The 26030-nt window shown below is 46.4% G+C and overlaps 1 protein-coding gene across 8 annotated transcripts in view; it reads left to right on the top strand.

Moving 5' to 3' along the window:
• LOC138651816 (myelin-associated glycoprotein-like) overlaps positions 1 to 26030 on the top strand; it is a 127551-nt gene that overhangs the window by 91908 nt on the left and 9613 nt on the right. For all 8 annotated transcript variants that reach the window (XM_069742331.1, XM_069742330.1, XM_069742329.1 and 5 more), the window contains exons 3-6: positions 17859 to 17934; positions 20738 to 21106; positions 21358 to 21654; positions 23629 to 23886. In XM_069742331.1, the coding sequence (XP_069598432.1) occupies positions 17886 to 17934; positions 20738 to 21106; positions 21358 to 21654; positions 23629 to 23886 (973 nt within the window). In that variant the 5' untranslated portion in view covers positions 17859 to 17885. The remainder of the gene's footprint in view (positions 1 to 17858; positions 17935 to 20737; positions 21107 to 21357; positions 21655 to 23628; positions 23887 to 26030) is intronic.

Raw genomic sequence — 26030 nt, 5'->3', positions numbered from 1 at the left:
ACAATTATGGAAACAGGAACACATGGGCTACTTGCACAGTGAACAAGTCTGTAGGAGCATGTTCACACACCACCAAGAAACCTGAAGACACAAAAGAGAATAGTAAAACCAAAAACACTCAGTTTGAAAAAAAATGTTGCAGTAATACGCAAGTGCGAGTAAAAGATGTAAAAAACAGGGTATTTGGTTGATACGTTTTTTGCAAAAAATGTATACTAAGCTGCTCTACCAAACTTCATGGTATACCCTTATCAGAGCAGTCCTAACTAATGTATGCAATCCCTATCTGATGTATTTAAAAACCTGATCATCTGTATATTACCTGTGTGAACAGGGTTCAGAGAGGAAAAATCCATGTGTGCATACAGAGTAGAACAGCTTTTGTGCAGATAGCCCAAGAGGAGTGGTGGGTAGCTCCCCAGTCTTGTAGACACAAGAGAACAATTATGGAAACAGGAACACATGGGCTACTTGCACAGTGAACAAGTCTGTAGGAGCATGTTCACACACCACCAAGAAACCTGAAGACACAAAAGAGAATAGTAAAACCAAAAACACTCAGTTTGAAAAAAAAAATGTTGCAGTAATACGCAAGTGCGAGTAAAAGATGTAAAAAACAGGGTATTTGGTTGATACGTTTTTTGCAAAAAATGTATACTAAGCTGCTCTACCAAACTTCACGGTATACCCTTATCAGAGCAGTCCTAACTAATGTATGCAATCCCTATCTGATGTATTTAAAAACCTGATCATCTGTATATTACCTGTGTGAACAGGGTTCAGAGAGGAAAAATCCATGTGTGCATACAGAGTAGAACAGCTTTTGTGCAGATAGCACAAGAGGAGTGGTGGGTAGCTCCCCAGTCTTGTAGACACAAGAGAACAATTATGGAAACAGGAACACATGGGCTACTTGCACAGTGAACAAGTCTGTAGGAGCATGTTCACACACCACCAAGAAACCTGAAGACACAAAAGAGAATAGTAAAACCAAAAACACTCAGTTTGAAAAAAAATGTTGCAGTAATACGCAAGTGCGAGTAAAAGATGTAAAAAACAGGGTATTTGGTTGATACGTTTTTTGCAAAAAATGTATACTAAGCTGCTCTACCAAACTTCACGGTATACCCTTATCAGAGCAGTCCTAACTAATGTATGCAATCCCTATCTGATGTATTTAAAAACCTGATCATCTGTATATTACCTGTGTGAACAGGGTTCAGAGAGGAAAAATCCATGTGTGCATACAGAGTAGAACAGCTTTTGTGCAGATAGCCCAAGAGGAGTGGTGGGTAGCTCCCCAGTCTTGTAGACACAAGAGAACAATTATGGAAACAGGAACACATGGGCTACTTGCACAGTGAACAAGTCTGTAGGAGCATGTTCACACACCACCAAGAAACCTGAAGACACAAAAGAGAATAGTAAAACCAAAAACACTCAGTTTGAAAAAAAATGTTGCAGTAATACGCAAGTGCGAGTAAAAGATGTAAAAAACAGGGTATTTGGTTGATACGTTTTTTGCAAAAAATGTATACTAAGCTGCTCTACCAAACTTCACGGTATACCCTTATCAGAGCAGTCCTAACTAATGTATGCAATCCCTATCTGATGTATTTAAAAACCTGATCATCTGTATATTACCTGTGTGAACAGGGTTCAGAGAGGAAAAATCCATGTGTGCATACAGAGTAGAACAGCTTTTGTGCAGATAGCCCAAGAGGAGTGGTGGGTAGCTCCCCAGTCTTGTAGACACAAGAGAACAATTATGGAAACAGGAACACATGGGCTACTTGCACAGTGAACAAGTCTGTAGGAGCATGTTCACACACCACCAAGAAACCTGAAGACACAAAAGAGAATAGTAAAACCAAAAACACTCAGTTTGAAAAAAAAAATGTTGCAGTAATACGCAAGTGCGAGTAAAAGATGTAAAAAACAGGGTATTTGGTTGATACGTTTTTTGCAAAAAATGTATACTAAGCTGCTCTACCAAACTTCACGGTATACCCTTATCAGAGCAGTCCTAACTAATGTATGCAATCCCTATCTGATGTATTTAAAAACCTGATCATCTGTATATTACCTGTGTGAACAGGGTTCAGAGAGGAAAAATCCATGTGTGCATACAGAGTAGAACAGCTTTTGTGCAGATAGCCCAAGAGGAGTGGTGGGTAGCTCCCCAGTCTTGTAGACACAAGAGAACAATTATGGAAACAGGAACACATGGGCTACTTGCACAGTGAACAAGTCTGTAGGAGCATGTTCACACACCACCAAGAAACCTGAAGACACAAAAGAGAATAGTAAAACCAAAAACACTCAGTTTGAAAAAAAATGTTGCAGTAATACGCAAGTGCGAGTAAAAGATGTAAAAAACAGGGTATTTGGTTGATACGTTTTTTGCAAAAAATGTATACTAAGCTGCTCTACCAAACTTCACGGTATACCCTTATCAGAGCAGTCCTAACTAATGTATGCAATCCCTATCTGATGTATTTAAAAACCTGATCATCTGTATATTACCTGTGTGAACAGGGTTCAGAGAGGAAAAATCCATGTGTGCATACAGAGTAGAACAGCTTTTGTGCAGATAGCCCAAGAGGAGTGGTGGGTAGCTCCCCAGTCTTGTAGACACAAGAGAACAATTATGGAAACAGGAACACATGGGCTACTTGCACAGTGAACAAGTCTGTAGGAGCATGTTCACACACCACCAAGAAACCTGAAGACACAAAAGAGAATAGTAAAACCAAAAACACTCAGTTTGAAAAAAAATGTTGCAGTAATACGCAAGTGCGAGTAAAAGATGTAAAAAACAGGGTATTTGGTTGATACGTTTTTTGCAAAAAATGTATACTAAGCTGCTCTACCAAACTTCACGGTATACCCTTATCAGAGCAGTCCTAACTAATGTATGCAATCCCTATCTGATGCATTTAAAAACCTGATCATCTGTATATTACCTGTGTGAACAGGGTTCAGAGAGGAAAAATCCATGTGTGCATACAGAGTAGAACAGCTTTTGTGCAGATAGCCCAAGAGGAGTGGTGGGTAGCTCCCCAGTCTTGTAGACACAAGAGAACAATTATGGAAACAGGAACACATGGGCTACTTGCACAGTGAACAAGTCTGTAGGAGCATGTTCACACACCACCAAGAAACCTGAAGACACAAAAGAGAATAGTAAAACCAAAAACACTCAGTTTGAAAAAAAATGTTGCAGTAATACGCAAGTGCGAGTAAAAGATGTAAAAAACAGGGTATTTGGTTGATACGTTTTTTACATCTTTTACTCGCACTTGCGTATTACTGCAACATTTTTTTTCAAACTGAGTGTTTTTGGTTTTACTATTCTCTTTTGTGTCTTCAGGTTTCTTGGTGGTGTGTGAACATGCTCCTACAGACTTGTTCACTGTGCAAGTAGCCCATGTGTTCCTGTTTCCATAATTGTTCTCTTGTGTCTACAAGACTGGGGAGCTACCCACCACTCCTCTTGGGCTATCTGCACAAAAGCTGTTCTACTCTGTATGCACACATGGATTTTTCCTCTCTGAACCCTGTTCACACAGGTAATATACAGATGATCAGGTTTTTAAATACATCAGATAGGGATTGCATACATTAGTTAGGACTGCTCTGATAAGGGTATACCGTGAAGTTTGGTAGAGCAGCTTAGTATACATTTTTTGCAAAAAACGTATCAACCAAATACCCTGTTTTTTACATCTTTTACTCGCACTTGCGTATTACTGCAACATTTTTTTTCAAACTGAGTGTTTTTGGTTTTACTATTCTCTTTTGTGTCTTCATACAATGAATATGACAATTTTTTAATGGAAAACTTTTTAAAGTAAACATTAGAAAGTATTAACGTGGAACATTTGTAAAAGTGCAAAATGGGTATATAGCACAGCGCACGTAGCATATAACACAGCCCACGTAGTATATAGCACAGCTACATAGTATATAGCACAGCCACGGAGTATATAACATAGCCACGTAGTATATAGCACAACCACATAGTATATAACACAGCACACATAGCATATAACACAGCCCACGTAGTATATAACACAGTCCACATAGTATATAGCACAGCCATGTAGTATATAACACAGCCCACGTAGTATATACAGTAGCACAGCCATGTAGTATATAGCACAGCCCAAGTAGTATATAACAGCCCATGTAGCTTATAGCACAGCCACGTAGTATATAACACAGCCCACGTAGTATATAGCACAGCCCATGTAGCATATAGCACAGCCACGTAGTATATAACACAGCCCATGTAGCATATAACACAGCCGACGTAGTATATAACACAGCCCACGTAGCATATAACTCAGCCCACATAGTATATAGCACAGCTCATGTAGTATATAACACAGCCATGTAGTATATAGCTCAGTCATGTAGTATATTGCACAGTCCACGTAGCATATTGCACAGCTCATGTAGCATATTGCACAGTCCATGTAGTATATAGCACAGCCCACATCTCTCTCCCCCATCCCCCACAGAATGGCCCCATAGTCCAGTACTCACTGTTATAGTAAAAAAAAAACACACTCCTCACCTCTCCTCATGCCCGCACTGCTCCCTGCTCCTGTCTCAGCGGCTGCCGCTGCACTGCCTGGCACACAGTGAGTGTGTGATGATGACATCATCGCGCACCCGCAGTGTCAGAGGCAGATCAGGGAATGATGGGAGAGAGCATCATCTGACGCTCGCTCCTCCATCATTGCTTTCAACTGTACTGCAGATGCCGGTATAGTTCAATGCAGCTGAAGAGTTGGCACTGGTGGCAGGCAGGCCCCCCTGCCTCACAGGGGCCCCATAGAGGCTGCGTGATGTGCCGCTAGCTGAGGGCCCCTGGGGAGCTGGGGTCCTAGGCAGCTGCCTGCCCCTAACGCCTGCACTGTCTGTACCGTGAATGGGCCCCCCGTTTCGCCAGGGGCCGGCACTTGCCCGGGTGCGCCAGGTGCTGACACCGACCCTGGTAGCAGGCCTCAGTCCAGGGTACCTGCAACAGGTGCAGAAGGAGTCCAGGCAGCCTGAGAACAATTAGAAATCCCCTTGGCAAGTCATGTGGGGAGCCTTCCACTATGGGCTGGTTTTCCGGTCCCTTGCTACCTGTAGCTTGCTGGCAAGGTACCCCTTTCTCTCCTGTCCTGGGACAGTACCTGCACGATAGGCAACTTGAGCCATTCTCTTGGGGTCTCTAACACTGTGACTCCAGGCTCTAACTGCTGCTGTACCTCAGGTGTGGTATGGGCAATTACATGCAGTCCTTTGCCCTGCAGCTCTGCTATTAGGGTTGAAGCTCCCCACAGCCTCAGGCTCCCGATGCCCGGTTTCTGTGCTCTGGCTCACAGGAGGCCCACTCGCAGCCTCCTCTAGCCCTTGATCACTCGTCTGCTCCTTCCCTATCTCTTGTCTGCACCAGACATCTGCTCTCTCTGGTCTCCCTGGACCAATTGTCTCCTTCGGTCTCCCTGAACCAACTGTCTGTCTCCTCTTCCAGACTAGGATGTTTAATGAGGGAAGCTCCCCTAAAAGCGGGTTTTGAGCTCCTTCTTCTGGCCTGGATTCAGAAGGTGTTGTGTGTGAGATAACCTGGACAGGATTATCCACTCACTACCTAAGTCCGTGCAAAGCTTGGTTACCCACGGAGATCCCCAGAATGTAGATGACCTTGTGGCACTTGTGGGAAAATACTGTATTTTTTGCACTACAAGATGCACTTCTTCCCCCCAGTTTGGGAGGAAAATGGGGGGGGGGGGTGTCTTATAGTCCAAATGTAACTTTCCGGGAAGTGGCAGTGGAGTTAGGTCACAGGAGGCAGGGGCTCTGCCTCAGGAAGCCGAACGATGGCAGGAGGGGTAATTCTGTAATGCCTGGACTGCAGGAAAGGTGTCCCATCAGCACAAGGCAGGAGCCATTGATCTCCTGGTGGTAGGCTTCAGGAAAATGTCTGGCGGAGCGAGTCAGGAGTGGTAATCTCAATCTGCGCATGTGGCACTAGTTTTCCTCCTCTATATTTGGAGTGCATCTTTTAATCTGAAAAATTACTTGGCTATGTCAAACTCCCTAAGCAACCAACGAAGCCTGAAGTCACATTTCTGGGATACCCAAAAGTATTCTATTATTATTATTTATATAGCACCATTAATTCAATGGTGCTGTACATGTGAAAAGGGGTTACATACAGGGTTATAGATATCGTTAACAGTAAACAAATTTACAATGACAGACTGGTACAGAGGCGAGAGGACCCTGTCCTTGCGGACTTACATTCTTCGGGATAATGGGGAAGAGACAGGAGGTCAGTGTGCTGCAGCACTGGTGGTGGTGAAGCGGCAGATTTGGTGGTGGTGAGGCGGCAGCTGTCGTGATTGGCGAGGCGGCAACTCTAGCGGTGGTGGCACGGCAGCTCGAGTGCTTGGTGGGGCGGCGTCGGCTCAGGTGGTTGGTGGGGCGGCAGCTCGGGTGGTTGGTGAGGCGGCATATCGGGTGGTTGGTGAGACGGTAGAATGGTTATTGCAGGCTGTAGGTTTTCCTGAAGAGATGGGTTTTCAGGTGAAGGATCCGAGGGTGGTGGATAATCGGACTTGTTGAGGCGCGGAATTCCAGAGGATGGGGGATATTCGGGAGAAATCTTGGAGGCGGTTGTGTGATGAACGAATAAGTGTGGAGGAGAGTAGGAGGTCATGGGAGGATCGAAGATTACAAGAGGGAAGATAGTGAGAAATTAGTTCAGAGATATAAGGAGGGGACAGGTTATGGATGGCTTTGTAGATCAGTGTTAGTAATTTGAACTGGATTCTTTGGGGAATTGGAGCCAGTGGAGGATTTGAAGAGGGGAGAAGCAGGGGAGTAGCGAGGAGAGAGGTGGATTAGCCGAGCAGCAGAGTTGAGGACAGTCTGGAGTGGTGCAAGGGAGTTAGCGGGGAGGCCACAGAGGAGGGTGTTGCAGTAATCGAGGCGGGAGATGATGAGGGCATGCACAAGAGTTTTAGTAGATTGTGGGCTGAGGAAGGGACGGATTCTGGCAATATTTTTGAGTTGGAGGCGACAGGAGGTGGCAAGAGTTTGGACGTGCGGTTTGAAGGACAGGGCAGAATCGAGAGTTACCCCGAGGCAGCAGATTTCAGGTGCGGGAGAGAGCGTAATGCCGTTTACCATAATAGATAGATCAGGTAGGGGGGATACGCGAGATGGGGGAAAGATGATAGTACATTTTTATGGTGCCATTTGTTCCACGGCGCTTTACATGTGAAAAAGGGGGCAATATAGAAAAATACAATAAACATGAGCAAAAAACAAGACACTAACAGGTACAGAAGGAGGGAGGACTCCTTGGGGATGGATGAGGATACACTAGGAGAATGTAGTGATGGTTGTGCGGTGGTTCAGTAGGTTGAGGATCACTGCAGGCTTGTCAGAAGAGGTGAGTTTTCAGGTTCTTTTTGAAGGTTTGAAGGTTTTTATGGTAGGCGAGAGTCTGATGTGATGGAGTAGTGAGTTCCAGAGTATGGGAGAAGCACGGGAGAAGTCTTGTATACAGTTGTGGGAAGAAGAGATAAGAGGGGAGTAGAGAAAGAGATCTTGTGAGGATCGAAGGTTGCGTGTAGGTAAGTACCGGGAGACCATGTCACTAATGTATGGAGGAGACAGGATGTGGGTGGCTTTGTAAGTCATAGTAAGGGTTTTGAACTGGAGTCTCTGGACGATAGGAAGCCAGTGAAAGGATTGGCATAGGGGACAGGCTGGGAGACAGGTAGATTAGTTGGGCAGAGCGTAGGATGGATTCGAGTGATGCCAGAGTGCTAGAGGGCAGGCCAGAGAGTAGGGGGTTGCAGTAGTCAATGTGGGAGATGATAAATGGCATGCACTAGTGTTTTTGTGGTTTCATGGTCAAGGAATGCACGGATCCGGGAAATATTTTTGAATTTGAGATGGCAGGAGGAGGCCAAGGCTTGCATATGTGGCTTGAAAGAGAGGGCAGAGTCGAGGATCACTCTAAGGCACTGAGCATGCAGGACTGGGGAAAGTGAGCAGCCATTGACATTGATGGATAGGTCTGATGGAGGGGTAGAGTGAGATGGGGGAAAGATGATGAACTATTTTTTGTCCATGTTCAGTTTTAGAACGCGAGCAGAAAAGAAGGCCGAGATAACAGACAGACAGTGTGGCATTTTGGTGAGTAAGGAGGTGAGGTCAGGTCCGGATAGGTAGATCTGCGTGTCATCTGTGTAGAGATGATACTGCAAACTGTGGGATTCTATGAGCTGTCCCAGGCCGAAGGTGTAAACACCGACAGACAAGGGGTGAGGTGAGGAGGTGGTGTGGGAGAGGGAGACACTAAGTGTTTGGTGTGTTAGATTTGACGAGATCCAGGATAGGGCCAAGTCTGTGATGCCAAGAGATGAGAGAATCTGTAGCAGAAGGGAGTGGTCCACAGTGTCAAAGGCAGAAAACAGGTCCAGGAGAAGGAGGACAGAATAGTGTCGCTTGCTCTTGGCGGTTAGTAGATCATTGGTGACTTTAGTTAGGGGAGTTTCAGTTGAGTGATGGGGTCGGAAGCCAGATTGTAACCAGTCAAAGAGGGAGCAGGAGGAGAGGTGGGAGGACAGTTCAAGATGGACTTGCTGTTCCAGTAGTTTTGAAGCATAGGGGAGAAGAGATATTGGGCGATAGCTAGACACAGAGGATGGGTCGAGGGAGGGCTTTTTGAGGATGGATGTGATCTTGACATGTTTGAAGGATGAGGGGACAACACCAGTTGTGAGTGAGAGGTTTAAGAGGGTCCAAAAGAATGGGTCCAAGTCCAAGTCTGCGGAACGCACAAAGACGCAGGAGAGGTCATAGCCAGGTTCAATGGTTACATCTTGTACAGTTATTTATTGGAGGTGTCAAGTTCCAAGTTATATATTATTCATTTGTCCCTTAACCTTGAAGCCGATGGACTGCAGCGAAGGCCAACACTACTCCTACTTCACCTACTCTGCATGCAGTGCTATTTCTCATCATGGCAAGGCATTTGAGGAATGCTAGATGACTGTGATCAATGTCCAAGTGACAAAACTTCTGGACTCAGCGAGTTTTGTGACCTTGGTAAGTGCCAAACTTCCATGTGCTAGACCCTGGGAAGGGGGTGGGGGTAAATTGTATCCATGAAGATGCCAAGAACTATCCAATGGCTTGGGTTGACATATGCACAGACTGTCAAACGATGTCCAATCAAGTGGGATTGGTCAAAGACTTATTGCATAATATTGTTATCGCATGTGACTTTCTGTTGCTCTGGGACTTGTGGGCTAAAGCTGTAACACTCAGTACTCCAATATGTCAGCATGAGTCAGCTATGGTAACAAAGTCACATGATCTTATTCACTGTACTGGCTAGAAAAGAGGATGAGGAAGCATTCCCTGAAGCCAATATCCCTGACCTGGAGAAGTTCCAGGACAACTTTGGGACTACTCACCTCAGAGACTTAACAGTAAAAGTTACTCTGGAAAATGTAAAAGGGAGTCCTCAGGAGGTGGGGTCAATGATCGGTTTCTGCAAGGGGCCAGGCATAATGTTTTGTTGTGTCACGTGAAAATAGTGAAAGAAAGGTAAAAGAGTGCTTCCTAAAGGCCCAAGAGGAAAAATTAATAGGGTTTAATTGGTCTGCTAGAGTGAGACAATTTAAGCCTCGGAATCGGATAGCTGTGTTAATGCCCACCAGGGAGAACATGTTTCTTAACCAGTGGCAGGGACTCTATAGGGTCTACTATAAAGTACATTGACCAGGATAAAGGAAGCCCTTTCCCATATATTATGACAATCTGCTAAAACCCTGGAAGTATAGGAACCTGCTACAAACCTCTTGCTTGTTAGCCCAATTAGAAGCCAACATTCCAATGTTCAGGTCAGCTGATGTGGGTGGTGACCGCTCCCACCATCATTTAAATGATCACCTGATGAATCTGCTGACTGTTGGTGATAGAGTTATTCTGTGGAGATCAGTCATGCAGTTGTAAGCTTTCTGGTGTCAGGTACTTCTGGAGTTTTGGAGTCCTGTTTCTGTGTCATCTGCGGTGTGGAGCTTGGCAGCAGAGTCTGGAAGCTAAGTGTTGTGTTTTCACCTTGCCTTTCTCGTGTTTGTCACTGTCCTCTGTGTAACTTGTACTATTTGCAGTGGTGAGGCTAGTGCCCTTTCCAGCCAGTGCACTAGCCAGGGTAGTGTTAGACGGCAGCGAGGGACAAGATTCCTGATGGCGGTGGGGGGAAGGACCCACTTAGGGCATTAGGGGAGTGCAGGGACAGGCACAGGTTTGAGCTCAGGTGGTGACCATCCCTCTTTTCTCTATCACTAGGGCCTTCCTGTCCCCTATACCAGCCTGTTGTGTGTATTGTGCCATCCGCTGACCAACCCCCTGCTGGGTCGATATATATTCTGTTACATTAACCCCCACTGGTTCTGAAAGAAAAAAAAGCCACATTTAAAAAATAGTGGAACCGGAGCTGTCACACATCCAAAATTGGTTCGTGACAATTGTGTTGTGTTCCTCGTCAGAGTTATATGGTTGTGTGTCTCTTCCCTTTTACAACGTTTGGCATTTTGTCTAACCGCTAAAAATACAAAATTCTTAGAAGTTTGATATTGCGATAAACTTACTGAACTGATGTCCCCAGGCCATTTTTCTCATGAACAAACCACCTGTTAGGACTGGCGGAACGCACCCAGACAGATGATAAAGGTGCGTTCGCAGTCCGGGGTCCACCGTGCAGGTGAGAACCTGCTGCTAGCAATTTGCAGACTGTATGGCGGTACACTAAAGTATACACGCGTGGGTTTAACCTCACCCAGCGTGAAGAAAGCGATCCTGTTAATTCACAGGACCGCAGTACCGCACAAGTGCGCGAGCAAGTGGTCAGCGGACTTAACCCCAGAAGGGATTGGAGCCCGATTAGACCCCTGCTGGCGCAACACCGCAACTGGGTGTGTAGAGAACCTTAGGAAATATATGTGCACAAGAGTGCGAGCGATGCCGCGCTGACGGACGCCACTAACCACCCAGACTCGGGTATGGAAAGCGCAAGGCAGGCGCACGGCGCCGTACTGGCAGGCACAGCTACAGGACGCTGTGATGTGTGACTAGTGCTGTAGGCTAAGTCGGGCGCTAGATAGCAGCCATACACCTTCCGCGAACAGACATTCAATAGGGAAGGGGTATCCAAGGACGACTTGCACTCACAACATACACACATAAGCAATTGTAAAACAATACTAGCGCATGGCCGTGCGGTCATGCGCAGTTTATATAGCAGCAGCACAGGAAGTGGCCACAGCACTTTTGCCCTTCTAGGACCTGCCAAGAGGACCAATGGAATGTGCTGCAGAGCCTGAGCACATGACCCTCGATCTCCAACGGGAGACCTTATGCTGGGCATGCTCAGTACGTGCAGACAAGGACTTAGTCCCAGAGACGTCCGCTCGCTGCTGACCAGCACTGACTTCAATGGCAGGGACTGGAGAAGCAGCAGTAACTCTCAGAACAGAGTGAGAATGAGCAAGACGCTGGGACCGACGTCTTTGCTGAGCAGACTCCACTGCGGCTGGACAAGAATGGGAGACCGCAGCGGAGGCGGCTCGAGATTCCCCCTGTGCAGAAGCGGGAACTCGACCCCTAACATTACCCCCCCCCCCTAGGGCCCCCCCCTCCTTGGGCCTCGCTACGTTCGAAGGCAGCAATGAGCTGCGGAGCCCGAATATACTCAGCAGGCTCCCAGGATCTATCCTCAGGGCCGTAACCCCTCCAGTCCACCAAATAAAATTTTTTGCCACGAACCACCTTGTACCCCAAGATCGCGTTCACCTCATAATCGTCCGTAGACGAACCCGACGTCCCAGTAGATGACTCAGAAAACCGGGACATGTAGACGGGCTTAAGGAGGGACACATGAAAGGTGTCGGTGATACCCAGGCGTGGAGGAAGGGCCAGACGGTAAACCACAGGATTAACCTGTTCGAGGACCTTAAAAGGGCCTAAGTAGCGAGGTGCAAACTTGGTGGACTCAACTCGCAGCCTGATGTTACGGGCGGAGAGCCACACTAAGTCGCCAGGAGCAAAGGTTGGAGCGGGGCGCCGATGTGCGTCGGCGGAGGACCTCATTCTCTCCTTGGAAGCCTGAATAGCATCCTGAGTGCGATCCCAAATGTCCCGTGCCTCCACAGCCCAGTCTGCCACCCTGGAATCGGCGGAAGACACGGGCATGGGCACAGGTACCCTCGGATGCTGACCATAGTTAAGGAGGAATGGAGTCTGTCCAGTGGAATCAGCGACAGCATTGTTAAGAGCAAACTCCGCCCACGGTAGCAAAGATGCCCAGTCATCCTGCTTAGCAGAAACAAAATGTCGCAGATATGTGACCAAGGTCTGGTTGGCTCTCTCTACCAACCCATTCGTCTCGGGATGATAAGCCGAAGAGAGATTCAACTCGATACTGAGAAGACGACAAAGCTCTCTCCAGAACCGAGACGCAAACTGGGGGCCTCGGTCACTGACAATTTTGTCTGGCATACCGTGAAGACGAAAGATGTGTTTGACAAACAACGCTGCCAAGGCCCGTGCAGAAGGTAACCGGGGAAGTGGCACCAAATGCACCATTTTAGAAAAATGGTCGGTGATTACCCAAATAATGGTACAGCCACGAGACTTGGGCAAACCCACAACAAAATCCATCCCGACCATCTCCCAGGGCCTGTCTGCCACCGGCAGAGGGTATAACAAACCAGCTGGCCGTTGTCGGGAAGACTTATTCTTGGCACAAGAGACACATGCCCGAACGTAGTCTCCGACGTCACGAACCATATGTGGCCACCAGTACGTCCTCGCCAGTAGCTCAGAGGTCCTTTTAGCCCCAAAGTGTCTACCCACTCTGGACGAATGAGCCCAAGAGAGAACCTCCGGACGCAAATTGATGGGAACAAAAGTCTTGCCCGGGGGCACAGACTCCAGCGAAACCGGAGCTACAGTTCTCAGACTCTCCGAAGGGACAATGAGCCGAGGCTCGTCCTCCTCCTCCTCAGCTGACACGAAGGAGCGAGAGAGAGCGTCGGCACGAATGTTCTTCTCCCCGGCGAGATAATGTAGGGTAAAGTGGAACCGGGAGAAAGACAAGGACCATCTGGCCTGACGAGAATTCAGCCGCTGGGCTGTTTGTAAATAGACCAAATTCTTGTGATCCGTGAAAACCTGGAATGGGAACCGGGCACCCTCCAAGAGATGTCTCCACTCCGAAAAGGCCAACTTCATTGCCAACAACTCTCTATCCCCGATGGAGTAATTTCTCTCCGCTGGTGTGAAGGTCTTTGAGAAAAAGAAGCATGGATGCTTCCGACCCTGAGCATCCTTTTGATAGAGGACTGCTCCAGCGCCAACGGATGAGGCATCCACTTCCAGAAGGAATGGCTTACCCACATCGGGACGATGTAAGATAGGAGCGCTGGCAAAATGGGACTTTATAGAAGAGAAGGCCTTGGAGACCCCTTCGGACCACAATTTGGGATTCGCTCCCTTCTTGGTGAGGGATACCAAGGGAGCTACCAAAGTTGAAAAGTGGGGAATGAACTGGCGATAGTAATTTATGAACCCCATAAAGCGCTGCACCGCTTTAAGAGAATGGGGTTCCTGCCAGTCCATCACTGCTTGTAGTTTGGCAGGATCCATAGCCAATCCCTGGGCCGAGACGATATAGCCCAGGAAAGGCAAGGACTCCTGCTCGAACACACACTTCTCCAACTTTGCATATAAGGAATTCGCCCGTAGGAGTTCGAAGACTCTGCCAACATCTCTCCGGTGGGAGTCAATATCTGGAGAAAAGATGAGGATATCATCCAGATAGACTACGACCGAGGTGGAAAGCATATCCCGGAAGATATCGTTGACAAAGTCCTGAAAAACGGCTGGGGCATTACAGAGCCCGAAAGGCATCACCAGGTACTCATAGTGCCCATCCCTGGTATTGAAAGCCGTTTTCCATTCGTCCCCCTCACGGATGCGAATCAGATTGTAGGCACCCCGCAGATCTAATTTGGTGAAAATTTTAGCTCCCCTTAATCTGTCAAAGAGCTCCGATATCAGGGGCAACGGGTATTTGTTCTTAATAGTGATTGCATTGAGACCCCTGTAATCGATGCAAGGACGTAACTCCCCGTTCTTCTTCTGCACGAAGAAGAATCCCGCCCCTGCCGGAGACACTGACTTCCTTATAAATCCTCTTGCTAAATTCTCCTGAATGTATTGAGACATAGCCTCCGTCTCAGGAAGAGAGAGGGGATATACCCTTCCCCTAGGAGGTTCAGCTCCCGGCAAGAGGTCGATAGGACAGTCGTAAGGGCGATGGGGCGGTAGAGTCTCAGCAGCCTTTTTAGAGAACACGTCTGCATAACACCAATAATACCTGGGAAGTGACGAGAGATCTGCGGGTACCTGGGTAGAAGAGACCTGTACACACTCACTCACACATCTGCCCAAACATGACTTACTCCAGCCCAATATTTTCCCTGAGGACCACTCAATATGTGGCGAGTGGAAACGGAGCCAGGGTATTCCCAGCAAAATCTCATCCATTCCCTCAGGAAGGACAAGAAGGGAAATAATCTCCTGGTGGGAAGGAGACATGGACAGCGATAACGGGACTGTCTGGTGCGTGATTTGCAGTGGGAGTGTCGCCCCATTCACAACTCTAACCGTTATTGGTTTGGCGAGCATGACCAGTGGTATAGCATGACGTGTAGCAAAAGCAGAGGACATGAAACTTCCCTCTGCTCCTGAATCCACACAAAGCTCGACTGTAAGAGTGGAGGAGCCTAACAGGATTGTCCCTTTAAAGGACAGTTTGGAGGAGAATGCTGCTGTGTCTAGTGAACCTCCCCCAATGGCCACTAGACGCGATCGTTTCCCGACCGCCGCGGACATTTATTGGCGTAATGTCCATGTTGTCGACAGTTATTACAAACTACGGGTACTCGAGCGGCTAGAGATTTAGGTCCCGCTCGAGAAACCTCCATGGCCTCATGAGAATCTGACGCCAAGACAGGAGATTCCAGAGGTCTGGCGAAAGTTGGAGCCAGCCGAAACCTCTGCCTACACTGGGTCCGCTCCAACCTCCGCTCGTGAAAACGGAGGTCGATGCGGGTAGACACGGAAATAAGTTCCTCCAGTGTGGCCGGTATCTCCCTAGTGGCCAAGGCGTCTTTCACGTGGTCTGCCAGTCCCCTCCAGAACACCGGAATAAGAACTTTGTCTGGCCACTCTAACTCTGAAGCTAGAGTCCGGAACTGAATGGCAAACTGGCTGACCACGGAGGTACCCTGTGTAATGGACAACAATTGGAGTGCGGTGTCGTGGGTAACCCGAGGCCCTAAAAAGACCTGCTTCAGAGTGTCCAAGAAGAGAGGAGCACTCTGTACCACACGATCATCTCGCTCCCAGAGTGGCGTTGCCCACTCCAACGCCCTGCCCGACAAGAGAGATAGGATAAATCCCACTCTCGCCCGCTCCGTAGGAAAACGTGACGCCAGGAGCTCAAGATGTATAGAGCACTGACTCACGAATCCGCGACAAAGTTTACTGTCGCCAGCAAACTTGTCAGGTAGTGGGAGACGGGATAAAGTCGGAGCAGGGGTGGCAGTGGACAAACTGGCCGCGGCTACACTTGCAGCCTGCACAGCTACAGCAGTGACATCCACAGCTGAGGTTGTACGCTCAAGAGCCGCCAACCTTCCCTCCAGCTGCTGGATGTACCGCTGTAAACGCTGGTCGTCCGCCATTTTACTAGCCAGACCCTGGCGCTAGTATTCTGTTAGGACTGGCGGAACGCACCCAGACAGATGATAAAGGTGCGTTCGCAGTCCGGGGTCCACCGTGCAGGTGAGAACCTGCTGCTAGCAATTTGCAGACTGTATGGCGGTACACTAAAGTATACACGCGTGGGTTTAACCTCACCCAGCGTGAAGAAAGCGATCCTGTTAATTCACAGGACCGCAGTACCGCACAAGTGCGCGAGCAAGTGGTCAGCGGACTTAACCCCAGAAGGGATTGGAGCCCGATTAGACCCCTGCTGGCGCAACACCGCAACTGGGTGTGTAGAGAACCTTAGGAAATATATGTGCACAAGAGTGCGAGCGATGCCGCGCTGACGGACGCCACTAACCACCCAGACTCGGGTATGGAAAGCGCAAGGCAGGCGCACGGCGCCGTACTGGCAGGCACAGCTACAGGACGCTGTGATGTGTGACTAGTGCTGTAGGCTAAGTCGGGCGCTAGATAGCAGCCATACACCTTCCGCGAACAGACATTCAATAGGGAAGGGGTATCCAAGGACGACTTGCACTCACAACATACACACATAAGCAATTGTAAAACAATACTAGCGCATGGCCGTGCGGTCATGCGCAGTTTATATAGCAGCAGCACAGGAAGTGGCCACAGCACTTTTGCCCTTCTAGGACCTGCCAAGAGGACCAATGGAATGTGCTGCAGAGCCTGAGCACATGACCCTCGATCTCCAACGGGAGACCTTATGCTGGGCATGCTCAGTACGTGCAGACAAGGACTTAGTCCCAGAGACGTCCGCTCGCTGCTGACCAGCACTGACTTCAATGGCAGAGACTGGAGAAGCAGCAGTAACTCTCAGAACAGAGTGAGAATGAGCAAGACGCTGGGACCGACGTCTTTGCTGAGCAGACTCCACTGCGGCTGGACAAGAATGGGAGACCGCAGCGGAGGCGGCTCGAGATTCCCCCTGTGCAGAAGCGGGAACTCGACCCCTAACACCACCCCCACCCAAAAAAAAAAATAGAATTGTTTTTTTTTTTCTATTTTTATTCACCATTTCATTCCACTTTGGATTTTTTTATTCATTTTTCAGTCCATTAAGTAGTAAAATGAACAGTGTCATTCAAAACTACAAGAAAAAAAGTTCCTTTTTACAGTCATGTGGATGAGGAAAAAAGAAAGAGAAATAAAAGGTATTGCTTTTGGAAGAAAGAGGAAATAGAATGCGGAGCAAAACTGAAAAAAAAAAATCCCGTCAGGAAGAGATTAAACATGTTCTGGTGAAGCATCATTTCCCAAGTAGGTGGAACCTGGCTGCACTATGGTGCAGGATAAATGCTTAGATTTTTAGGGCACCGAGAACCTTTTGCAGACAGATTATTCTCTTCCCCTCCTCCAATCTTTGGGAAGCGTCCAGATCAGTAACGCACCGTTTGTCATTCTACACAATGTGTACATTCATCTGTAGCGAGATCTGTCATCCCCGTCATGTCACATGCCTCTGAAGTCTTCCTACTCATTAAAACATCTTGACATCCACTACAATTACAATGTTTACGTCTTTTGATTCATATTTCATGGATTTCGTTTCCCTCCTACGCACATCACAGCGCTGCGAGATGTCATCACACATGAGTAATCTCCAATTACACATTTTCTATTCTGAGTATACTATTGGCGACTCCTTACAAAATCGTTAACCTTTCTATGAATTTAAAGAGTTCTCCTCAATCCGAGGCTGAGATCGACTTTGGACCCATGTGCTAGGTCTCGTGATGCCAACCTGGTGGCCAGACGAGCCTTTGGTTGAGCAGAAAGTGGTCCCCTCCCAATGTGACTTTCGAACCTTCCTTATACTTATTGTCCAGAGGACATATGTGCATTTGGAGTTTGACCCCCACCGATAGACTACTGACTTATAGCCATCTGCATGGGGTGGCGGTGCGTCCTTGGCACGCCACTGAGCTTCAATCATTGGGCAACTCATCCGATATGATATTTTATGTGTTTTACTACAGAGAGTTTATCTACTGGTTTTGAAGAAGATGGAATGGCGGTGGAAATCCCTTCCTTTTATATTAATACTTTTAGAAGGTAAGAAGAATAATCAATCTTAAGGGGACGTGACATCAGAAAATGATCTAGTTTTCATGTTAAACATACTTTATTTATCATTTTTTATCTGTATTATTATTTATTGTTTTCCCTCTTGCCACTTAGCCACATAAGAGATCAATTTTCAGCAGCTTTTCCTTGGTAACAGTCAGATTTCTATGCCCGACAAACCTATATATAGATAATATGATATGCACCATTTAGAATAGGAGATGGAAAGAGCACACTTCCACCCTCTCCCTGCACAATGACCACTGCATAGGTCAAAGTACAAGCTTACAATTCTCTCCAATAGAAGATAATAGCTGATGATCACAGCTAACCTGCTATAGAGAATTTCCACGACACTTTACCCTGGAAGATAATTGATAATGCTCAAAGCTCACCTCCTCCCCCATTCTGCTCAGATCAAAGAGCAAGTACAAAAATATTTCCCATACAAGATAAAAGGTGATGGTCACAGCTCACCCTCTTCTCTTCCTTCCACAGTGACCTCTGCATAGATCACAGAGCACTCCCACAACACATTTCCAAAGAAGTTAATTGATGATGCTCACAGCTCAACTCCTCCTCCTTCCTGCACAGTGACCTCTGTGCAGGTCTCAGAGCATGCTCACAACACTTTACCATATAACATAATAGATGATGGTCACAGCTCACCCCTTCCACCTTGCTCAGGATCATAGAGCATGACCACAACACTCCTCCTCAGACGTTAATGAACATCTCCAGACCAATGCTGTCTACTGTCTGTAAAACATTTCTCTAAACCCTGTTAACAGCAGCTCAGGCAGTATGGCCGTCCACAGAAAATCGAATCAAAAATTCTACAGTCAGGAAATAGAAAGAGATTTGTCAAACCGAATATGTATCACTAACTGGTTTGAATTCTTAAAAATAATATAGATGATACAAGTTTTTTGTCTATTGCAACTTTCCTTGGCAGAGAGCTCCGTAGCCTCACTGCTCTTACAGTAAAGAATCCTCTTCTATGTAGATGTAGAAACCTCTTCCCTATAGACGTAGCGAATATCCTCTTTTTGTATTAGCAGTCTTTGGTATTCATTAGATCATGTGATTTCTGCAGTGACCTGGGATACACAGTACATCGTTATTAGGTTGTCCTTCTGCAACCTTCTTTAAAAACAAAATTAACCTAATTTTGATAATCTTTCTCTGGTTCATCTTGACCATTTATTACCTCAACCAAAAATATTCAATGTCTGGTCTTTAATGATTTGTAAAAGTTCTCATCTTGTGCCTCTTGATGCACCACATAATCTTATAAGCTTTGGCAGCAGCTGCCTGGCATTGGTTTCTATACTTCATTTTACACTACGCCTATCACATATCAATTTTACTAAATGTTTTCCCATTTTGTATACAGGTAACCATTAAAGGTGTTAATATCTAAGCAATACAAAAAATAGTATGTGTACCTACCCTAAAGGTGGCTATACACATTGGATTCAAATTGGTCGAAGACACCAATTTCGACAGGTTTGGCCATCTGTCTAATGCTAATGGGAATGTTCTGACTCTCCAGATGAAGCAGGGGTGAGGTAGAGATCCATCAGATTGAATTTATTTGCCAGATCCTTGTGTACTGCAGGCAGATAAGCCAGAAGTGTCTGGGCTGAGTGTTCATGTGCATTTGGAAGTCTGGATAGATAGCTGTTGGCCAACCGATAGTTAAGCAAAGTGTATGAGCACCTCATATCTCCTTCTACGAAAATTAACTTGGACATAAATATAGCATATAATAGAGCCCAAGACATCAAAAAGCATTGGGTGAGATCCCTCATCTCAAACATCAGATATCATAAATTTAGGACCTCCCTTGATGACCTTGAGCAAAAAAAGTGGTTCCAGCTCCGTAGGACTTACCCTAAATTCCTCTTCCGCTGCTGTCTTCAGGACAACATATAACAAATACAGCAAGCCCACCCAAGAAACAAGGCTCAACACAAACCAAAAAAACAAAGATCAGTTCAAAAACTTCTCAGAAACTTTTTCAAAAAGTTTGTAGGATCTCTCTGTAGGGTTGTGCATAGACAGGCTTGGACTGTCCCACCGGGAAATAGGTAAATTCCCCGGTGGGCCCCCTACATGAACAGTGTAAGCAAAATACACTTAATTGACTATGTACAAAGATGGCATCTCATCATTCATGTAACAAACTATTATGTTTATGACTATATAGAAGCATAGGTAGATGCCCAGTTCGACACTGCGTATAGACAATAAATGGGTAGGGGGAGTATTGAGTTAAGGTACCTGATATTTTTTTGGTATTTCCTCCGTCTCTGCTGTTTTCTTTCACTCCACTTTCTTAACAGTAAATGAGTGATATAACACCAGCACAGATTGAGTTGGTAATGTCGTCCCACACATAGAAGAAGAATCTGTCTGGATCAATAACAAGAACAATGGCCGTGGTTCAAGTTGGCTGGATCCTGGTGTTTTGGCGGGCGTTATCACAGATGGGGCCAAATTATTATTATTTTTTTCAAATTGTTACCTAAATAGAATAAATATAAGAAAACAGTCTAAGAATCAAAATTCAAAACGTATCACCTAATATTGAACAAAAAATATTTTTTTACGATCTGGATCCAATCAACTTGGTAAACATAGTCAACAAGTTCTATAGGTTGCCATTGGAGGTGTTGGGTATTTCGTTCAGATGGTAAAGAAAAAGAAAAAAACAAAAAAATACTAATTAATTTAGTGTTTCCACTTGCAATGATTGATTTTTTATCTATGATTGACTCCATTCAAGGTGTGTTGAGCAGACACTGGTCAGCTTGGATGCCTCCATCCATCTCGGCATTTAAGGAAACTTGTGTGGCCATCCCATGTAACTTCGATTACCCCGAAGATATTCGGCCGTCATCCGTACATGGTATCTGGTATTTTAACAGTCCGTATCCTAGGAACTTTCCCCCTGTGGTCTTGAATTCAAAAACCAATTCTGCACATGAAATGTACATGGGTCGTACAAAGATAATCGGGGACCTTCAAGGATTGAACTGCTCGATACAGATTGACAAAGTCACCAATGAACTTCAGGGAAAATACTACTTCCGAGCCGATTTGGGAGGCTACAATCAATATACCTACTCAGAACATGCCAACTTCTATATATTAGGTAATGGTTTCTTTTTGTGGGGTATGTGTGAAAAGATATATTTAGAACTTACATTTTTGCCCTAAACCCTTTGGAAAACTTTGGAGAACTTCCTAATGGGACCACTGGTGGAAGGTCGAGTAGAATGTTTTTGGGGTAGAGTGTTCTTTAGTTTGCCATTCCAACTTATTTAGGTTTAATAATTAACTTTTTGAACCATTAGATATTTAAATGTATATTCCATGGGTAACATTGATTTTTTTTTTCCGTAGACGAACCCTTCGTAGTTCAGCCTCAAGAGATTATATCAGGCTCCGAAGCTGAGATCACTTGCTTAGTAGACGATAACTGTCCGGACATGAAGCCTACGGTGACCTGGATGGACATTGAAGGGCTGGAACATCATAACGTGTATGCCCGCCTTGAGGAAAACAATGGCGCATGGAAGCAGATATCTACCCTGAGGTTCCTTCCATCGCATAAAAACCATGGCCAGCGGTTGGGTTGTAAAGTCACATTTAAAAATACTGAACTAGAGTATAAAGGTTTTGCCACAATGGATGTAAAATGTAAGTTACCCCTGAAGGGCTACTAATGAGCAATTACTTACAAGAATCCTGTATTATTAAGGTGCATCTTTTAATTACTGAACCTAAAAAAAATATGTTCCACAGTTAGGGTTAAATAAAAAACTTTATTAATCTACAGTATAAACAAATATAAAAAGTTTGGAATATATTTTATCAGAAAAATGTTCTTCTTTCTCCACTTATAAGCCACTTCTTCTTTTCTCCCCTGCCTCATTCGCACTGCTAATATTCATTTTGCTCAAACCAAGATGGCTTGTCAGCTCAGGGAGGGATTTGATTACATCTACTGTATCTCTTTAGAGATAATATGGTGATGGGGAAAATAAAAAGCAGAGTGAGGCAGTGACACCGTGCTAGGCCTACCTGGTGAGATAGATCTTCCAAGCTCATTGTCCAGATGGGCCCGCGGGCCGTGGGAGTCGGTGCAGCAGATGAGTAAGGCACCCAGGACACAGACAGCGGAGATACTGGAAGCAGGAGACGTCCTGGAGACCACAGACAGGTGGCAGGGTTACCGTAAGCCGCACACAAACAGGAGACGTCCTGGAGACCACAGACAGGTGGCAGGGTTACTGTAAACCGCACACAGACAGGAGACATCCTGGAGACCACAGACAAGTGGCAGGGTTACTGTAAACCGCACACAGACAGGAGACATCCTGCAGACCGCAGACAGGTGGCAGGGTTACTGGAAGCCGCATGCAGACAGGAGACATCCTGGAGACTGTAGGCAGGTTGCAGAGTTACTGAAAGCTGCAGGCAGACCCGAGACGTCCAGAAAACCACAAACCATTAGCAGAGGTACTGGAAGTCACAGGCAGACTGGAGATGTCTTGGTGACCACAAACAAGTAGCAGAGTTACTGGAAGCCACAAGCAGACAGGAGACATCCTGGAGACTGCACACAGCAGAATTACTGGAAGCCGCAGACAAAAGCAGTGCACTAACAAACTGAAAGTCATAGGAACACTTAAGTCATGGTATTAAGACGCAGGTGTGTGCCTTGATAGCCTTTATACAGGCTCGGGCAGAAAATCACATGGGATCACACCGTGCCATCTGCAAAGTCCGATTTCAAGCACAACAGAGTTTAGTAGACTAGGGTGAGGGAAGCAAGGAAACTGGGACAGGTACATAGCACACAGGCATATCATGTAGCACATTTTTAGTGAGTGTTTTATCTGACTCAGAGCTAGATCCATAGCTTCACTTCTCAGTACTGCTGTATAAAGTCCTCCATGCTTCTGCTTTGTAGTGTTTTTTTGCTCTCCCCAGAGTTGGATTAACATCTATACTGCTCAGTATTACTGTATAATGTTTTCCATGCTCAAACTTTCCAGCATGTATTATATCTCACCTTGGAGCTGCATTCACAGTTATCCTGCTCAGTGCTGCTTTATAATGTCATCTGTGCTGCTGCACATGTGCTAAATGTAGACAGGAGACCAGGAATCCCTCACGTCTGTGTGTGCTGTCTATGGGAGACATCATAGCAAAATTCTCCACCCAGTAGCTGAGAGACAACTATGCAGGATATGAGTCATATAATTGTCAGAAATAATGTTAATGCTGAAAAATCACCTGAAATGACAGGCGTGCTTTAAGTCTCTCCTATCCTGGATCAAGATGGAGCAAGTTTTTTTTTTAACTTTCCACTTTTATCACTGTTGCCCCAATTAGCAATGCAATTTGTGAGCCCAATGGGAATGTATGAGTGGAAGCAACAACTAATCTGACAATATGTCTACCTACAAGTGACCCCGTGCAATTTTGGGCCCAACTTTTACGCCACAAACTTTGTTATACAGAAGTTTGGAGTGAACCAACAGATGGTTTGGGTTATGTATTACATTTTTTTCCCTGTAAATAGTTTATTTTTTCTAGTTTATATTATGATTACTTTGATGATTGCTGGTCAGATATATAATTTGTTACCATTTGTCTCCGTTCTAGATGCCCCCCGCATCGTAGACATTAACTCCTCCACGGAAACGACGGAGGGCACTCAGGTGGTGTTTCTGTGTGTGATAGATAGTAACCCCATATCACGTGTCATGTGGTTCAAGGATGACTCTCTCCTTAAAGAAGATTACACCGGGAACCTAACTCTGGAACTGGAGTATGTCACCTACAACCATGACGGCATCTATGTGTGCGTAGCCGAGAACGAGTACGGCCGCATTAACAAAACCATAGGACTGGCCGTCATGTGTGAGTTTTCCCTTTTAATTTATTTCTAATAAAGGAATCAAATTTCATATTGTAAAGAATCCATTTATTAGCAATGCTCAAATTGATCTGCAAGAGCGTAGAGGTAGGAAGTGTTGTCGTTGGGTCAGAAAAAGCTTGAAACACTAGCCTCTCATAGCAAAAGTCAATGATCACTTTTAAAGGGATGTGTCACGCTGCTCCAATGCAGGTAGATGCAGTCTTCACTAGATGGCAGTAGAGAGGAAGCAGGTCTGCACCTAAACAGAGCTAACCTGCAATCCAGCAGTCAGGCTACCACAGGTGGCAACAGAACAGTCAAAACAAGCCAGGTCAAATCCTAGACTGTAGAGCAGTACCAGAAGAATAAGCAAACTCATGGTCAGAGACAAGCCAGAGGGTCAGTAATGTTCTGGAGCGGATAAGCCAAAAGACAAAGGACAGAAACAGGACAGGATACAAACCAAATCAAACCAGGGAGCATGCACACTAAAGGGAAACACTGAGTCAAGACAGGAACAGGGGAAAACAGAGACACAGGTTCAGACAGAAAACGCAGCAGGACAAATCGGAGCAATCAGAGTCAGCTTACAACAGCACAAGGCAGAAACTATAACTGACATGATCTGCAGGACACAACTGGGATAAATAGCCAACCTGAGACCAGACTGAGGCTAAGAAAAGTTAACCCCTGACATGATCAGAATGGGAAAAGGGAAGACAGGACTCAAAACCCGGTCTGGATCATGACAGGATGTAGTCGGCTTCAGTATGCAGGAGCGCACCTTTCCCCGACCTTCCAGCTTCTTGCTTGCCGGGAAAAGGTGCGCTCTTGAAGATTGACAGTTTGTAAGCCAAAACCAGGAATGGGTGAAAAATCCAGAAGTGGTGACGTGTTTGTATTATACTTTTCCTCTGAGTGTTCCACTCCGAATTTTGGCTTACAAATATTGATGTAACATGCTGTCCAAATACTGAATGTGTGAATGTGGCAATAGAAAAGATCATCAATGATTTATTAGTCAGAACCCGACCCCTTGCAGAGCTGATGGATGCAGTGAGGACAGGCTGTGCTAGCAGCTGTGCCAAGTTCTTTGTCTGTGCTGGGTGCTGTCAGCTGTGTCTGGTTCTGCAGCCATGCTGGGTCCTGTCAGTTGTGCCAGTCTCTGCACCTGTGCTGGTTACTGTAGGCTGTGCCGTGGTCTGCAGCTGTGCTGGGTTCTGTATCTGTGCTGGGTGTTGTCAGCTGTGCCTGGTTCTTCAGCTGTGCTGGATACTATCAGTTGTGCCAGTCTCTGCTCCCGTGCTGGTTACTGTCGGCTGTGCCGTGTTCTGCAGCTGTGCCGGGTTATGCATCTTTGCTGGGTGTTGTCAGCTGTGCCTTGTTCTGCAGCCATGCTGGATACTGTCAGTTGTGCCAGTTTATGCACCTGTGCTGGTTACTGTCGGCTGTGCCGTGTTCTGCAGCTGTGCCGGGTTCTGCATCTGTGCTGGGTGTTGTCAGCTGTGCCTGGTTCTGCAGCCATGCTGGATACGGTCAGTTGTGCCAGTCTCTGCACCTGTGCTGGTTACTGTAGGCTGTGCCGTGGTCTGCAGCTGTGCTGGGTTCTGTATCTGTGCTGGGTGTTGTCAGCTGTGCCTGGTTCTGCAGCTGTGCTGGATACTATCAGTTGTGCCAGTTTCTGCTCCCGTGCTGGTTACTGTCGGCTGTGCCGTGTTCTGCAGCTGTGCCGGGTTCTGCATCTTTGCTGGGTGCTGTCAGCTGTGCCTGGTTCTGCAGCCATGCTGGATACTGTCAGTTGTGCCAGTTTATGCACCTGTGCTGGTAACTGTCAGCTGTGCCGTGTTCTGCAGCTGTGCCGGGTTCTGCATCTGTGCTGGGTGCTGTCAGCTGTGCCTGGTTCTGCAGCCGTGCTGGATACTATCATTTGTGTCAGTTTCTGCACCTGTGCTGGGTACTGTCAGCTGTGCCTGGTTCTGCAGGCATGCTGGATACTGTCAGTTGTGCCAGTTTCTGCACCTGTGCTGGGTATTGACAGCTGTGCAGGGTTCTGTAGCTGTGCAAGATACTGTCAGCTCTGCCAGGTGCTGCAGCTTTGCCCCCATTTTCCTGTTTGATCTTTGATAGGTGCAGATGTTACTGTGCC

The sequence above is a fragment of the Ranitomeya imitator genome, chromosome 10, assembly GCF_032444005.1.
Source record: "Ranitomeya imitator isolate aRanImi1 chromosome 10, aRanImi1.pri, whole genome shotgun sequence".
Lineage (NCBI taxonomy): Eukaryota > Metazoa > Chordata > Amphibia > Anura > Dendrobatidae > Ranitomeya > Ranitomeya imitator.
The sequence above is the reverse complement of the archived record's forward strand: the minus strand, read 5'-3'. Positions and strand labels throughout refer to the sequence as shown.